The sequence below is a fragment of the Lolium rigidum genome, chromosome 7 (assembly GCF_022539505.1).
Source record: "Lolium rigidum isolate FL_2022 chromosome 7, APGP_CSIRO_Lrig_0.1, whole genome shotgun sequence".
In the NCBI taxonomy this organism is placed as follows: Eukaryota; Viridiplantae; Streptophyta; class Magnoliopsida; order Poales; family Poaceae; genus Lolium; species Lolium rigidum.
In genome coordinates this window covers 232,771,782-232,788,322 of record NC_061514.1, presented here as the reverse complement: position 1 = coordinate 232,788,322, position 16,541 = coordinate 232,771,782, and the positions used below count along the sequence as shown (strand labels likewise).

Genomic DNA, 16,541 nt, shown 5'->3' with positions numbered 1-16,541 from the left:
GCTCGTACCCGCAAATATAGCATATTCAATATAATTTAGTTGCCTTGGTTTAAAACCTCGCACATACAATAAAGAAATTCACTACCGAGACGCTCGGGGGCTTGATGAGGAAAAATAGAAACATTTATTGACTTTACAATATAGAACATGTTTACAACATACAAGAGGCAATTCCCGAGAAAACTCAACGAGTTCAAAGAAAAAGAAAAGTCAATTGCGGCCTAGTATATTATCTATGGTCATCCGATTTACGATACGAGCATCGTGTTCCAGCATAGCTGCCCTTCACGAAGAACTCATCGTCCATCCGAAGAAGTTCATCCATCATATCTTCTACTACAGGGGTCACATGATCATCAATTTTGCCAACATCCCTTTTCCTTTTCGCCATCTTGGCCAAGCACTTGGTAACAATTTGGCTCATGTAAAACTTGGGATAGCAGATTTTGATCATCATCATAGCAAACCTGGCGCCAGCAGAAATTTGGGCCCGAACAAATCCATGGATTTGAGGAGCATCTCGAAATTTCTCCATCAAACCAAGAAGAGTGTCGGGTGCCTCGTTCCGAGGAAACATCGTCTTGTAAACCGAGGGACAATGTTCTAGTGCAGAAATCCGAGTAACTCGCGAACCCGACGAGCGCGGTCTTGAAACCTGACAATCTGTCGGGTCCGCTCTGGAGTGGCCCAGAATAGAGAACCATGGTCAAGAGAAAGGTTAACGAGAAGATTTGTCCTTGCATTTACCCTTTCTTCTTCGGCAGCAGCGTCGAGAAAGGAACCTGTTTGGCGACGGCATAGGAATTTCAAAAAAAGGATACAGCAAGAAGACAGAAGGAGTTTTAACTTGAAAAAGCATACCTGACATATCCACACTGGCTTCATTCATCAATTCGAGCATAAAATTTCTCTCGGGTGGTCGCCTTTTCAGCTTCAGAAACGGCGGCTTCCTTGGCAGCCATGGCTTCTTGAGCTTGTTGAAGTGCAATTTTTTCTTTTTCGGATGCCTTACGAGATTGCTCCATCATCACAAGTGTTTGCTTCTTCGCATACTGAAGCTATTGACGAAGTTCTTCCAAGTCTTGCGGTAAATTCTTACTCGAGGAATCTTCACCAAGTTCAGTATTAACGAGCGTTTTCTTCGAGTAAGAAGAAGTAGGCGAAATATCGGAAGGAGCAGGAGTTGGAGTATAGTTATCAAATATCAACTGAAAACAAAAGGTTCGACATCAATCATCAAGCAAAATAGAATTCCATTGATTTTTAGAATATTTACAAGGCATTACAATGGAGGACACCCTAATGAGCTAGTGGGATAAGTGTCGCCAAAAGCTACTTTGTCGACAGCATCAAAAGGAAGAAAGAAAAAAAAGGGGGAAAGACAGGGTGGTCTACTGGACCTCCGGTTTGGATGAGCTTGGAGCTGGAGTTGGCTTCCACCCAAGATAAGCGAGGACCTTCTTCGAGTTCGGTTTCGCAGCCTTGATCAGCGACTGCCACTTCTTGGTCTCCATCTCCTGCGTGTCGCCAACCCTAGTCCAGTCGATATTTTGTTGGCTATCGGCAACCAGGGCAATAGTGCCTTCCACGCCAACCTTCAAACCTTCTTGACGAAGTTTGAGCCCAAGATTTTCGGGAGTATTGAAGCACTTGGCGAGAGCAAGAAATGGCGCGGGTTTTTCTTTCTTCGGGAAGAAGTAAGGGTACGACTGCGGCAGGTCCCGCCTCGGCTTCAGACAAGACCATCGCGTGCCTCGTCTCCATGAATCTCAAGGAGAGAAAGCGCGTCAAGAAGGGGATCGTTCTCAGGATCCCTAAGTTCATATTCTTGACACGTTTTTCCTGCTAAGGCAAAAATTTATTGATAAGTAAGCAAGAAAAGAGAAGTAAGTTCAAGGAAGTCAAAATAGTTTGGGCACTTACTGGCAAAACGACGGCTCTGCGACGCCAGGCGCTTGACAATCGCCTCTTCGCGAGCAAATTGTTCGGTTATATGCTCACTTAAAGAGGTTTCCGCCTCATGAAGTCTCTTTCGAAGATCTTCGACGGTGGCGGCCTCTGCCTTAGCCTTTTTGGCATCTGCTTCAGCCTTCTTACAAGCTTTTTCACTTTGCTCCAGTTTACGAGCAAGTGTGTCGAGACGTTTGTTGGCTTCCACAAGATTTTCTAAACAAAATAGTCGACGGAAATCAGAATCATGATAAGAAAAGGAAGAAGACGTCGATTTTCCAAAAGAAGTAGAAGAGTATTACCTTCGGCTTGTTTAGCATAATCGTGGTACCCGACAAATTGGGTACCAAGGCGGATGAATTCCTGCATCAAGGGCTGACAAAGGAAAAAGAGAAGTAAGTGTCAGATAAGGTAAAAAGGTCGACAACAAAAAGTAAAAAAAACGAAGAGAGGAGAGTTCATAGGCACCGAAAAGTTTCTTGTACAAAAAAGTAAGCAACTTACGTTATCCAGAAGAGGAGTTGCAGAGCCACCAGGTTGAAGAGCAGATTCTGTGGCTGGCTCGACCCTAGCCCTCTTTGGCGAAGGGACATGGGGGCTTGCAGGTGGAGTTGGATGCTCGACGTTGCGTTGAGGAGGCGAAGTTTCCTCCACATCGGCCGAACATCCGAAACAACTAAAGTACGCGACGTACTCGTTCGAGCAGCCACGTCAATAGGTGGATTTTCTTCCTCGTCACCACTGCAATAAAAACGTCAACAATATAAGGAAAAACGACGACAAGTATTTTGCAAGATAAACAACAAAGAGTGATAAGGACTTACGAGCTGACAAGGGCATCCAAGTAAGGGTCGAAAGTTGTCTTCCCTTCGGAAGGACCAACTTCTTCGGCTTTGGAGGTGCCGGAATCTTCGACCTCATTCCTCTTCCTCTTGTTCTTTGGAGAAACAGCAGGAGGAAGGGAGTGTGTCGAGGCAGTGGCCTCAAAATCGGCTTCCTTTTCAGAGGATACCGCAGATTTTCGAGAACCTGCAGCTTCACTCTCAGGGCGAGAAGTACCCTGGTTGTCGTCGGTGACAACGGCCCGTTCTTCGACTTCTCCACCTTCAGGAAGGGGAGGAAGAGAAACAAGATCGGGATGGTTCTACAAAAAAGAAGAATGTCGACAAGAAAGTTATGAAAAAGATGTCAACAAAAATAAGTACTCGAGAAAAATAGTTCATACGAGAATTACCTCAGGGAACGCGTTGGTGGCGCTATACGGCTTTACGCGACAAGACGAGGGGACATGATCTTTCTTGTTGAGGGAGGAGATTTTTCGGACAAGTTTTTCTAAATCCTTGACCGGCAAATCCAGCGACAAGCGATCCACATCTTTGTTGCCAGCATACTTCCAGAGGGGATTTTTGCGAGCTTGCAGAGGCTGCACTCTAATCCTAAGGAAATACGCCGTGATTTGGATACCTGACAACTCTTGGCCACAGGTACTTTGAAGTTCGTGGATGCGAGTCATCAGTGCCTCGTCGCCGCTTTTTCTTCGGCGGTAGCCTCTGCATCCCAGGATCGGCGGCGACAGATTTTTTCGGCACCATCAAAAGGAGGAATGTTGTCTTCAATAGACCCATGATTTTCCTCGTGGATATATAACCACTTTTTGCGCCACCCTTGAACTGAATCAGGGAATTTGACATCGAAGTACTCGACATCAGGGCGAACGCAGATAACGACGCCGCCTATGTTATAGGCGACGTTGGCAGAGCCATTGTGGCGACAAAGAAAAAGGCGCTTCCATAAAGCCCAGTTAGGCTGGACTCCAAGGAAGGACTCGCAAAGGGTGATAAAAATCGAGATGTGGAGAATGGAGTTGGGAGTAAGATGGTGGAGTTGCAATCCGTACACGAAAAGCAACCCCCGAAGAAAATTGTGAATAGGGGCAGAGAGGCCACGGATGAGGTGATCAACAAAACTAACCCGATACTCCATTGGAGGGGTTGGGTAGCTTTCTTCGCTCGGGGAAGCGCGGTGCGTCTTGCTTCCTAGCTGATCCCCGGCTTCTTGAGCAAATTAATGTCTTGGGCAGAGATTTTGGATCTCTCCCACTCAGCGCTCCCCAGATCCGCGGCAGCCATCTTGGATTCAGGAGTATTGTGCCTGGTGAGTCTGCGCGGTGGCATCAACAATGGCGCAGGAGCACAGTGCGAGCGTGGCGGAGCTCAAAGAACTATGGGGCGCAAGGAAGGATCTTGGCAGAGGATAGCAGAGGAGCGGCGCGAGCGAAAGTGTGGAAGGAGGAAGACGATGACCTTAAATAAAGGTGCGGTGAATCGGCGCACCGTTGGATGGAGAAAATGTGAGATAGATGGTGTACACGTGGAACAAGGGTAACAAAGTAATTTCAGTATAAAGGCGTTACAGTGCGTGCGCCAGGAAAAGCGGAGGACGTGTGTCCCCCACTTGCACGACGTGTCAAATTGATGAGATTTCTGGGCGCGCAAGACAAAGAGAGAAAATTACCCGTGTCTTCCCGATAAATTGGTCGTGGCTATCATCAGCAATGATGTCACCTTGATAAAAGAAAATCTTGGCTATGAAGTTTCATAAGAAGAGCGACAGCAGAAGATTATTGATTATTTCGAGAGCCTTTGATCAAATACAAGTTTTTGACCAAATGCTCGGGAGCTACTTTGAAAAAAAAAGGAAAAAAATTCGAGAAAGACAAAATAGAAATGGCGTGAGCCTATGATCAAATACAAGTATTTGCTCATAGCCTCGGGGGCTACTCCCATCGGGAGCACTGTTCGCGCACCCGATAGATTTGAAAAAATATGCGACAGGTGAAAAATATAGCGACATAAGGCATGGAGCCTACACCCAAGCACAAGTTCTTGACTCTAGCCTCGGGTGCTACTCCCATCGGGAACGCTGTTCGCGTGCCCGATGAAATTAAAAAGAAGAAGAGAGAAGAAAAAAGAGAAGTGAGACAGAAAGAAGAAGTGAGTATATTTCGAGTTATACAAATAACTCTACATATACTCCCATCGGGAGCGCAATATAAGTCATCCATTGACTCAATAAAATGTGCTATTCCAACAGCCGAAAAAGCACTCGACAATATATTCTCAGAACTCCAAAGTTGTGAACAATTTCTGAATGCCGCAAAACTTTGCGAGGGTAAGACCCAAGATCCGTTCTGTGTGGCGTAGCACCGTCTCTGACGTCGGTTTGCTACTTTTTTCCGTATCAACAGATACGAAGAAAAATCCTAACGGACGCGTTAGGTACCCGATAAATATGACTGGGACTCGACAGAATGGTAAGACCTTAAGCGGCACTCGTCGAAGTTTACACCGGTATCCCGAGATCATGTCCAGGGACGTGATCTTGAAGTAGGTTTTTGCGGATTGCCACTAGAGCAGTTAACTAGTACTCGATCCGTCGGATGAACTAGCCCCAACTACCATTATCCCCGTACAATATAGAAATTCGTATGCAAAGATATGTGGTAAAGTTCAAAGTTATCGAATAAATATAAAGGTGGAGATTTTCCCTGACTCTACGATTCAAACAAAATCTCGGGGGCTACTGACATAGGCATCCCCAATGGGCTTGCCGAAGAAGGTACCCGAGGTTTACTGAAGGCCCACGACCCGAAGGATAAGAAGATTCGGAAGCCCAAGATACTATTAAAGAAAGCTAGAGTTGTAATAGGAAGCATTATTTGTAATCTTGCGGGACGGGTTAGAAACCCTCTCGGACTCTGTAAACCTGTGTATCATGAATCCCTCGGCTCCACCTCCTATATAAGGGGGAGTCGAGGGACAAAGAAAGGATCGAATCATTGTTTCACCAACCCTAGATTTTACATCGTCGAGTACTTTTCGGCTGAAACCTTCGAGATCTACTTGCCCTCTACATCCAACGAAACCCTAGTCTACTACTTGTAGGCATTGACAAGTTGATACCTTGTCACCCGCTTAGCAGAGCTTAAACCATGGACAAACGCGTCTAGGTTGGCGTCGATGAAGGCTTGCTTGATGAGGGCTTTGATTGCCCGCTCTTCCGTCCTCATCCCGATGGTCTTAGATATAATGGAGGCAGTGTAACCACTGGTGACGAGAGGAGCAAGAAGTGATAGGAGAGGACGGGTATGAATGGCAGAGTGATATGGTGGAGAGGGCCGCGATGGGATTTATGGCACGCGTTCTTGATGTGTCGCGTCATCTCCCGCGATTACCTACGCGTGCAGCTGAGTTCCCACGTTGCGCTCGTCTGCGCGTGCCTCAACACGAACTCCCGAATCGAGCGTGCCTATCGGGCCAACTTTTTGGCTACTATAAGGGTGTGCGGTGCGAGCCCGAAATTTCACATGGCCATCCAAATGCAACATCCTTAACTGTCCCGCGGGTTTGGTCAACATCGTGTGTATAGCTCTTTGTCCTAAATGCATTTTTCTAAACTTTCGGCTGTTTTTGGCGCCTGGAAAAACTTTTAAGCAGTTACGAATCCTTGGACGGACACTAGTAGAGAAACCTCCCTTTAGTACCGGTTTCAAAGGGCCTTTAGAACCGGTTTTGGAACCGGTACTAAAGATTTGGTACTAAAGCCTCCCACCTTTGGTACCGGTTCCTTACGAACCGGTACTAAAGGTGCCTCCACGTGGGCACGGAGGAGCCAGCGGGGCTGGAGACCTTTGGGACCCGTTCGTAACACGAACCGGTACTAAAGGCTATTTCGTTTAAAAAAATTATCCATTTTTTCCTAATTATTTTTCACGCCCTATTTTTTTTCACTCCCTCTTTTTTTATTTTGTTCAGAATTTCTAGTATTTCCGTTAGTCTCTAACTACAGTTAATCTCTAGTCAAATTACTTACCCGTGGTCAAACTTTCCGGTCGGTCACCCATCCTCACACTACTCCAGCACTAGCACGCTTAACTTCCGAGTTCCTTCCCGTCCCACTTCCAAGTGCTTCGCGCGCATGTTGTTGATAGTACTATCATATCAATCCTATTAACATGTTAGTCGATGTCACACTTCTTTATTGTTTAAATTCCAAATAATTTTTTTAATAAACAAAAGTAATGATGTAATAATAATGTTGAATAAATAAATAAAATTAACTTTTTAAATTTGTATTATTTTTCATTATTTTTTAAATTTTTAATATGTTTTTGCCAAACCTAAAACCTGAAAATTTGAAAATATTATAATTTCCTAAAAGTAATAGTAATATCTGGGATTCAAAAAATCTTATAATTATTAATTCTAATTATAAAAAATAGAAATATATAAAATTCTAAATTTCTGGAAAAAAAATTAAAATCTTCCTGCTTTCATATTTTCATTTGGAATTTTGAGAATCTAAAAATTGGCTAACCGTGTAAACCCCGGTGAATTCAGATGTAACTTTTCCCACGATGATTTTGATATATTATACGTTTTTTTCCGACGTCGTATGCAAAAGTTAATGCGGTTTTACCATTTTTCAAACTTTTTTTGCAAAAAAGTCAAAATTCGAATTTCTTAATTTCACCGAATAGTAGGTTGCATAACATATAAGAATCTGAAAACATTTTATTTTTTGAATTTTCTATCATTTTCATTTGTATTTTACAAAGCAAAAAAAGGCGATCGGGGGGGGGGGGGGGGGGGGGGGGTGTGTGGGGCAGAAAAAACCTTTAGTACCGGTTCGTGACAGGAACCAGTACTAAAGGGTTTCCGGCTGACGCTAACCCTTTAGTACCGGTTCGTGTCATGAACCGGTACTAAAGGTCTGGGTAGTGCAACTGGTACTAATGCACCCTTTAGTACCGGTTCATAAGGAAACCGATACTAAAGGCCTGGATGGAAGCCCCTTTTTCTACTAGTGGGAGCCCATCGGTTAGGTTCTAGACATGCCAGTTAGTGTGATCGAGTTCAAATGACTTAGTTATCTACATCAGTTGGGTTGGCTGGTTTATAAAGATCTTGATCTTCTGAAAATGATCTTGAGCCCTATGGGTCAAAAATAACCATGACATGTACTCAACTAGTGTGTCTTGTACTTATAAGCCAACATAAGGGGGCATATTTGTGGTTGAAAGTTTTCTTAAATCCCATGGTAAAAAATGGCTCAGACATGTCAAAAATGATCTCGGACCCTATAGGCTATAGGTCAAAAATAGGCAAGATATCAGTGGTGTGACATAGGCCATGAAAAACTAGCCAACTCAACTAGCATGTCATGCACTTATAAGCCAACCTAAACAGCACAACTACAAGGAAACGTAACTGGTTGAAAGTTTTCTTAGAGGCCAGAAAAGAATGAAGATTAGCGTAAGGGCTATTTATTTAGAACAAAAAAAACTCCTATTTTATGCATCCGAGGACCCTATCCGTGTATCCAGCGGACGGTGGCGGGCGCTGTTCAGGAAAGTAAATCTAGAGTATTTTCGAGGAAGAAAATTTCAACTTTAATCTATATATAAGTGGACCCAAAATATTGCTGATAACCACTGGATTAATGGTTCTTTTCCCGCGGGGACAGCGGAGTAAATTGTGTCCATGAGACTGACTAGTACGAGCAAAGCGACATGTGGATGTGGAGACGTGGAGTGAAGACAAGGCTAGCCACGCACGGCGTCTCCTGTGTAATCCTGTCTCTTTGACCTCTAGCTGCAACCGCGGCTGCTTCCTGGACTCTTTGTTGCCTCGAGACGAAGAAAGGTTGCTAGCTGCCTCCTCTGGTTTCGCCACTCTTCGTCTGCGCCCCAGACCGAGTGGACGCTACCTACTCGTCTCCGATGCCTCTCTCCAGCCTGCTTCAAGGTACTAGCTTGTCCTCAGATTGCCTTCTCTCTCAGTATCATACCTGATTGCCTTCCCTTCCCCTCTGGTTGGTTGGTGTCGGAAGGTTTCCGTTGCTTGGCTTGCTTCGTGTTCCAAGAGCCGCAAGTCCTACAGGACAAGATTGTTTCGGTAATTTCCATCTTGCTAGAACTGCAGCGGGAATGAATACTGGTATTTGATGGATAGAAGTTCTTGTTCCTTGATCCTGCCTGGCCCGCCACTCTGCCCCCCTTTCAGCAATTAGTTGTCTCAGCTGAGCAAATCCCTAACTTGATCGATGAATCTCCCAGCTGGAACTTGATTTCCGCCCCTCGCCTGATTTCGTGCAATTTCCAATTGCCCATAGCGTTGACCATTCCCGTTTCTCTGTATCCCAAATTTATCCGCAGATTAGCATTTCGTCAGTTAGATACAAAACCCAGCCATAACCTTGCCCCAGTACCAACAGAACAGAGACTAGGTAAATGTCTCTTGAATAACCCAACCTTTTTATTGCAGCCCTTACATTTGTCGGCGTATAACACTGAGTTCTGAAGTTCCACCGATGTGATGTCCATCGCGTGTGCTGTTTGCCAGTCATCGAGTGGGTGTACTGCTTGGCAAGATTCCATAGGCAACCAACCAAACAGAGACCAAAATATCATGGGCTACCAAAAAAATTGTTAGGGCAAATTTGGGCACCAACCAAACATACCCTAGATAATGTTCTCTTGAATAATCCAACTTTTTTTTGCAGCCCTTTCATTTTTCGGTGTGGCCACAACACTGAGTTCTGAAGTTCCACCGATGTGATGTCCATCGCGTGCTGCTTACCGGTCGTCGAATGCGTGTACTGCCTGGCATGTACACGGTGGGTGTGGCAGCGCTGCCTCCACACCACTGGCTATGACAGCGAGACCTGGGGCCTCGCGTCGTCGGGGGAGTTCGAGCCTGTGCCCCGGCTATGCCGATTCATACTCGCAGTATATGAGGATGACCTTGAAGATCCGCAATGGGCGCCTCCGGGGGGCTATGGCATCGAGCCCCGGTGGGTGGTGCGCCGGAGGACATACGAGCACACGCGGGGTCATGCTCCGACATACCTGTTGTACGTCGACCACCGGCATTCCGACGTCGTGCTCGCCGTTCGGGGGATGGACATGGCGAAAGAGAGCGACTACGGTGTGTTGCTGGACAACAGGATCGGGCAGAGGAGGTTCGACGGCGGCTACGTGCACAATGGGTTGCTCAATGCTGCCGAGTGGGTGTTTGATGCCGAGTGTGATGTGCTGAGGGACCTGCTGCACAGGAATCCTGGCTACACGCTCACCTTCGCAGGGCATTCTCTTGGTTCCGGTGTCGTGGCCATGCTGGCACTGGTGGCAGTGCAAAATAGGGAGCGGCTGGGTGGCGTGGAGAGGAACAGGATACGGTGCTTCGCGATGGCGCCTCCCAGGTGTATGTCGCTCAATTTGGCGGTCCGTTATGCGGATGTCATTAACGCAGTTATTCTTCAGGTGAGACTCCAGTACCAGTTAGTACCACACCAATGTAGTAATTTGTTATACCTTCATTCTAAGTGTTTAGGCAATACACATATTTGCTTGGTGTTCAGGTATATCCCTGACACTTCAAAGTTAAAAGTTATGTTTCGCTCTCATTATACCCATTCTTCTTTTTGTAGCCAGACAATATGCTCTGCTATTGAAAGCATGTGCTGAGTTTTACTTTGGCCGTTAGCGATACAATAATTAATTCCGTTATTGCCATTTTCTGCTGTCAACAATCCAACTGAATATGCTCTTTGATATTTGTATTTGATCCACAGGATGATTTTCTGCCCCGCACAGACATTCCTTTGGAAGATATCATCAAGTCACTCTTCTGGTAGTGAAACTTTCTTCTTTTGTAATATGTCAACATGTAATACATGCCTGCAGAGGTTTATTGTCCTCTAGTCTACATCTTTTCAGGGTGCCTGATGCAGTCCTCTTTGTACAGCTTGCCATGCCTGCTATGCGGTAATTGCCTCATAGACACATGTATACCTGAAAGTGTCATGTTGAGAGATCCAAGGCGTCTGTATGCACCGGGCCGGCTTTACCACATCGTTGAAAGGAAACCTTTCAGGTATATGATTTTTCCTGCCCTTTCGAAACCTTCTGCCCATCCAGTCATCCTAATGCTACTCATGAAAACAAGAATAACCATGTGAAGTTCCCTTCCAGAAACATGAAGGATAACCAGTGAACAGGTCTAAGCACTATATGCATTTATTTTGTCTTCAGAAAATATGACCCAAAAACTGCCATTTTATCTTTTAGCTTTATAACGGAATGTTGTGATTAGGAGATATTGTCCTTCATTTTTAAACAAGTTTGTTTTTATTAGTACGACCAACTGATTAGCTCGTGCAACTATGAAATATTTTGATTGATATTTTTAGTATCTTGAAACAATTGCTGCAGGTGTGGAAGATATCCGCCTGCCGTAAGAACAGCGGTTCCAGTTGATGGTAGATTTGAGCACATTGTTCTTTCTTGCAACGCAATTTCTGACCATGCTATTATCTGGATAGAAAGGGAAGCCCAAAGAGCTATAGATGTAAGCTTGAGCCTATCCTCCTCTTACTGAGCAACCCACCATGAAAATATCATTCATATATTTTACTTTCCAAACATGGTAGTAATTAACGGCAAGTCCTCATTGCCACCTAGCACTATTGCACAATTAATCAAGCGTAAAATTTTGAAACAGAATGTTGCACCAATTTTCCATGGCACCTTCTTTCAGCATCAGACCTTTTTTACCACAAACCAAATATTCTTTTTAATAAACACCACCTTTGCATACAGAGTTATTGTGATGTGCCATTTTGGTGCTCACAAATTTCAACAAAATAACAGCTTCCGCATTTCAGTTGATGTTGGAGAGCGAGAGAACCATGATAGCGCCTGAGAATCAAAGGATGGATGCTGAAACCACCTTAACAAGGGATCACGGTGAGGAGCACCAGGCGGCCTTGAGGCGCGCTGCTACGCTAGGAATCGCGGATGTTAATCTGCCATCACCATACGGTACGTTTAATGAAAACATGACCCTTGAGCCGGATGAGGGGTCTCCAGTCCTGTCTGAGAGCGGCAGACGCAGAATGGTCTGGAATGAGTGGATCGCGAGGATATTTGAGAAGGATGAATCCGGGCAAATGGTTCCACGAAGATGATCTAGTCTTGTGTCGAAATTAGAAATCTGTACAGCTGATTCTTGGTACGTAGTTGATCCTTTCACGGGTTCAAGCCTGTTTTGGAAACATGTCACCTGTCACAAGCATGTTCATCCGGGCAAACAGTGTTGAAGGAAGTAGGGATCGTTGTTGTAGGTGAGTAGGTCAAGGTATATTTATAGGTGAAGAGTATATGTTGATCAATTTATTTTTCCTTCTAGCTCAAATTTTGTCATTTTAAGCATCATATATTTTTTATTTTGGGACAATTTTGTGGATGGACTTTTTGAGGGATTTTTTTTTGGATGGTTGGTCCTTGCTCCCCAGGACCTCCACGCTCTCATATATATAGCCCAGGTTGGGCTTATAAATGACTCACACATGGGCCTCCAAGGGACTACTATAGACTTTACTAGGACCCATGTTTGCTCTGTGGATGATGAGGTTGTTGAGTCCCGTGCGTTGGGCGCCTGAGGCTCTGTTTGACAACAAAAAAAAAAAAAAAAGATCGCAACTTTCTCACCAGCTTGGGGGCTGATGATCCTGAATCGGGCAAGACGATTTGTTGCCTTCTGAAGGAGCGGACAATCACGAAGCAGAGGCCACCCAAGAAGGTGGATCTAGTATCTTCAAGAGCAAAAGCAATAAGAGTGGTTCTATAAGAAAAGCCTTTGTGGCTGTTTTATTGAAATATGCCTCTATGGCTCTATCTTGGGAGGTGGCGTTTTGGCTCATAGGAGCAAATGCTCCTATTATACAAAATAATTAAAAAATAATTTTAAAAATGTCAAAAAATTCTGAGATAATTTTTTTGTTGTACATCGTGAAATTCTATGTTAGTGCACAAGTTTTCATGGAGAAACAATATTTTATGTGGCGTGTACAAAAAAGACAAAAAAATGTCCGGTACGTAGTCGTGTTATAGCATCAAAATTTGTCTTTTTACTGGAGCTACAAATTTTTATAATTTTTTTTGAAAACTTGTGTACGAACATAAAATGTGTAGATGTACATGAAATTTTTTAGTTTAGAATTTTTTGACACTTCGAAATATTGATTCACACAATGGGAGCAAATGCTCCTATGAGCCAAAGTGAATATCCCTCTATCTTGTCATTTTCATCTATATAGAACTTTTTTTGCACGGGCAATGTTCCGGAGGGCCGAGAAGATGCTGCACAATTCTAGGAGGTGGTACAAATTGCAATAAGTACCTCAAGAAACATGAAAATTGCAATCTGGTCCTTGAAATACACACAGTCAGTTGTTATATTTGGAAACATGACCAAATCCATCCAGGGTAATTTTTTTTTTGGAAACACGATCAAGTCCATCCGCCTCACCGCCAAAGTCCATAGATGGATTCTGTCGCTGGTCATTGCTAGGGGCAAAACCACTTAGGATGAAAAAGATGAAAAACGTCGTCGCTCCACCGTCAAAGATGGGCTTACACTGTTGGAAGTTGAACATAGGCCTCCATAGTGTTGCAAGATGCCTCCATTTGGCACCAAAGATCGGTGGTCCACAAAGGACCACCGTAGTGCATCTCTCGTTGTCACGGAAAATAGTCCCCGCCTCAGCTAAGCTTGAACTCCTAGAACACCGACACTACTTCTTCTCCCCTCGCCTCCATGGCCGTCCAGAGAAGAAAGCAAAGGCAGCTTCAAAAATCAAAGGAGTAGAAGGTGAAAGTACTCGTCGCCGCATCTAGCTCCGCCCATAGGAGCACCAAGACCAGAAGCGTCTCCACTAGTAAGCACCGAATCTAGCCTAAGAGATCCGGCGCGTAACTCCCAGCATACCAACGACAACTACGGACACATGGCTAAAACATAGAAACTATGCTACTATTATATGTACTATGGATCCTATCTACTCCAGCGCCCAAGCGCAAAATTAAACGAAAAAAATCAACTATGTATTGACTTTCACCCAAAAAAATTGAACCAAAATTTTGAAACCATTTTTGTACATCAGAAATCCATGTTCTATTAGGAAAACAAGCTAAAATAGGTTAATATGGCTTGAATCGATGACAAAGCAAAGGTGTGTAGGTACCACGCATAGCAAATCCACTCGATAATAAGGAAAGCTAACAAATATAACATAAATAATTAATAACTAAATAATTAAACACTGGTTGGCAAAATATAGCAAGGCAATGAACATATATTACCGAAAAAAAAAGGAAAAAGGGAAACAGGTAAAAAAAATTGAGAGAAAGGAAACAGGTAAATAAACATAAGAATTGCGGCTGACCTTATTGGGCCGTCCCACTAGCTGAAACGGGCACGCGGCTGAATAAGTTTGTGGGTTAATTATTGGTTTGCCACTACTGTTCACGCATGACTCAGTTTTGCCACTAGAACAGAATGGTGCTCAGTTTTGCCACCGCTTCTGGCGCAGCTGCTCCATCGAGGCCAAACGGCCAGGCTTCAAACGTTTCCGTCTCTTGTCGTTACTGAAAGTGGGGCCGGATCTTACAGGTAGGACCGCGCAATGAAAAATAGGTGTAGGTGAAGACCGAACTACCCCTGCTCCCGCCACACAGCCGCACACCGATCCACTGCACCCACCACCATCCGTGCCCCTGCCGGCACCACCTGCGCCGCCACCACCTGCGACGCCACCACCTGCGCCGCCGCACGACCGTCCCGCGTGGACACCTTCTCCACCGCCACCGCCTCCAGGAGCACCTGCTCTGCCCCACCGTCTTGCGACGTAGTCGCTCGTTCCGCCACTGCGCCCTCCACCTGCTCGACGAAATGGCTAGTGGCGGCGACGGCCTTACATTCTTATTCAGACAAACTACATGACTGAAACAGCAACAAACTACATGCCATGCTTTAACCTTTCCTACGATAAACTTGGCCCTTGTCCTTGCCTCTACCAATCTTCAGTGCCTCTTTCATCTTCTTCATGCCCTTCTTCAGCCGACACAACATAACTCCGACCTTCACCTTTTCTTCAAGATTTGGTGACACATGGTACCTTCTCGATTTGGGAGTAGGTTTTGGTGCATGTTCGTTGGAAGTTGGATGACCTGTGTAGTCCTAAAGCACTCACCTAGGCGCCTCGGGGTAACGACTGCTTGTTGCTCTTCCCTCGGCCTAGCGGCGGCTTCTTCCTCCTCCCTGCGCCTTGCAGCAGCAGCTTCCCTCTCTTCCAAGGTTCTCCTACGATAAACTAGCAAGTGCTTGTCTGCCCTAGCCATGGAAGACTTCTGGACAGAGAGGCATCTCTGGAGCTAGAGGCACCAGTAGAGCCAGTGCTCCACCTCCAACTCATGGCATTGTCCATCTTTGTTTGCATTTATGGTTCAGTAGATGGATGCCATTTATAGGATGCAGCACAATGGCATCAGCACACGAGCTGAACAGAAGGCACACTAGTCGAACACATGTAGACAAGTCCATGAGTTTGATCCGTAGTGTCTAGCCGAGAAAAGGGAAAAGAATATTCTCTATATTGGGCTTGGGCATAATTAACTTTTCAATCGACATCGCCATATTCACAAGAATATTCTCCGATTAACATTGTCTCTATATTACGGGGCCTCATCAATGCGAGTGAAGAAAGTTTTCCCCGATTCGGAACATAGGCACCGTGTGAGACACGTTTACTGAAATTTTCACAAGAAACACAAAGGGCAAACTCCGAAGAATGATCTATGGGCGGTTGCAAGGTCTACAAATATTCCAACTTGGGAAAGAAATATGGAAAAAATGAAAGTGGACGAGTGCGAAGCTTGGGCATGGGTGGAGGAATTGCAACGAAATACATGGATTAAAGCTTTCTTCAATGATTTCCCAAAATGTGACATGCTTCGAATAATCATTCGAAGTATTTAACAGCTACATTCTTGAGGCTAGAGAGTTTCCTGTACTATCAATGTTGGAAACCATTTTCAGCAAAATTATGCATAGAAATGTGGCAAAGCAAAAAGAGGCAGATACATGGCCTGGTACTACCATGTCATATCAGATGAATATGAGAAAACCTACAATGTTGACATGGTCAGCAGGCAATGTGAAAAGAAGCAATGAGCACAAGGATCACAAGGAGCAAAGTGGTGGCAAGAAGCGCAAGGACCAAGAAGAAGCCGCAACGCTTTGTAGATGATTGAGTGGGAACCAACTAAAGTTCATGAATAATGTTGTATTTGTGTTTGAACGATGTTGAAATGATTAGAGTACATGTTTGAACTATGTTTGAATGATGTTGGAATGATGAGATTACATGTTTTGAGGAACTCATGTCAAAATGTGCTAAAAAAGAGCTCCAAAGGTAGGGTAAATGGCCTCATTTCTAAGCAAGCTTTTTTGATCTTGTCTAAATTGGCCAAATAAGTTCACAACACATCAATTCCATGTAAGAACACTATGTGAGAAGGATTTCCATTTTTTTTGATTTTTTTGAATTTTTTATGCTCATCTCAAATTTAGTCAAACCTAACTTTGACCATCATTTTATCAAGTTTTAAACATGGAATTGTAAAACTAAGCATGGATCCTTGTTATTCACTCCAAAATGAAGCTTTGGTGAGGTTTTTGAAACTTTTC

General features: G+C 44.5%; 1 protein-coding gene across 2 annotated transcripts; it reads left to right on the top strand.

Moving 5' to 3' along the window:
* The first annotated feature begins 8,596 nt into the window (after window positions 1–8,596).
* Window positions 8,597–12,248, top strand: LOC124675176. Of its 2 annotated transcripts, none has more exons than XM_047211246.1 (6): window positions 8,597–8,756; window positions 9,514–10,273; window positions 10,585–10,643; window positions 10,758–10,886; window positions 11,225–11,360; window positions 11,677–12,248. In XM_047211246.1, exons 2-6 carry the CDS (start codon window positions 9,569–9,571, stop codon window positions 11,977–11,979), a joined length of 1,332 nt encoding a protein of 443 aa, XP_047067202.1. In that variant the 5' UTR covers window positions 8,597–8,756; window positions 9,514–9,568; the 3' UTR covers window positions 11,980–12,248. The 2 variants fall into 2 exon arrangements, with proteins under 2 accessions (XP_047067202.1, XP_047067203.1); XM_047211247.1 differs by lacking the exon at window positions 8,597–8,756 and adding an exon at window positions 8,771–8,906.
* Window positions 12,249–16,541: the final 4,293 nt, after the last annotated feature.

Bases quoted from the DNA above. Each gene is read 5' to 3' on its own strand.
- LOC124675176 (XM_047211246.1), top strand. From the start codon at position 9,569: ATGTCCATCGCGTGCTGCTTACCGGTCGTCGAATGCGTGTACTGCCTG. The intron at 10,644-10,757 runs GTAGTGAAACTT...CTCTTTGTACAG, and splicing joins ATCATCAAGTCACTCTTCTG to CTTGCCATGCCTGCTATGCG. The intron at 11,361-11,676 runs GTAAGCTTGAGC...TCCGCATTTCAG, and splicing joins AAGCCCAAAGAGCTATAGAT to TTGATGTTGGAGAGCGAGAG.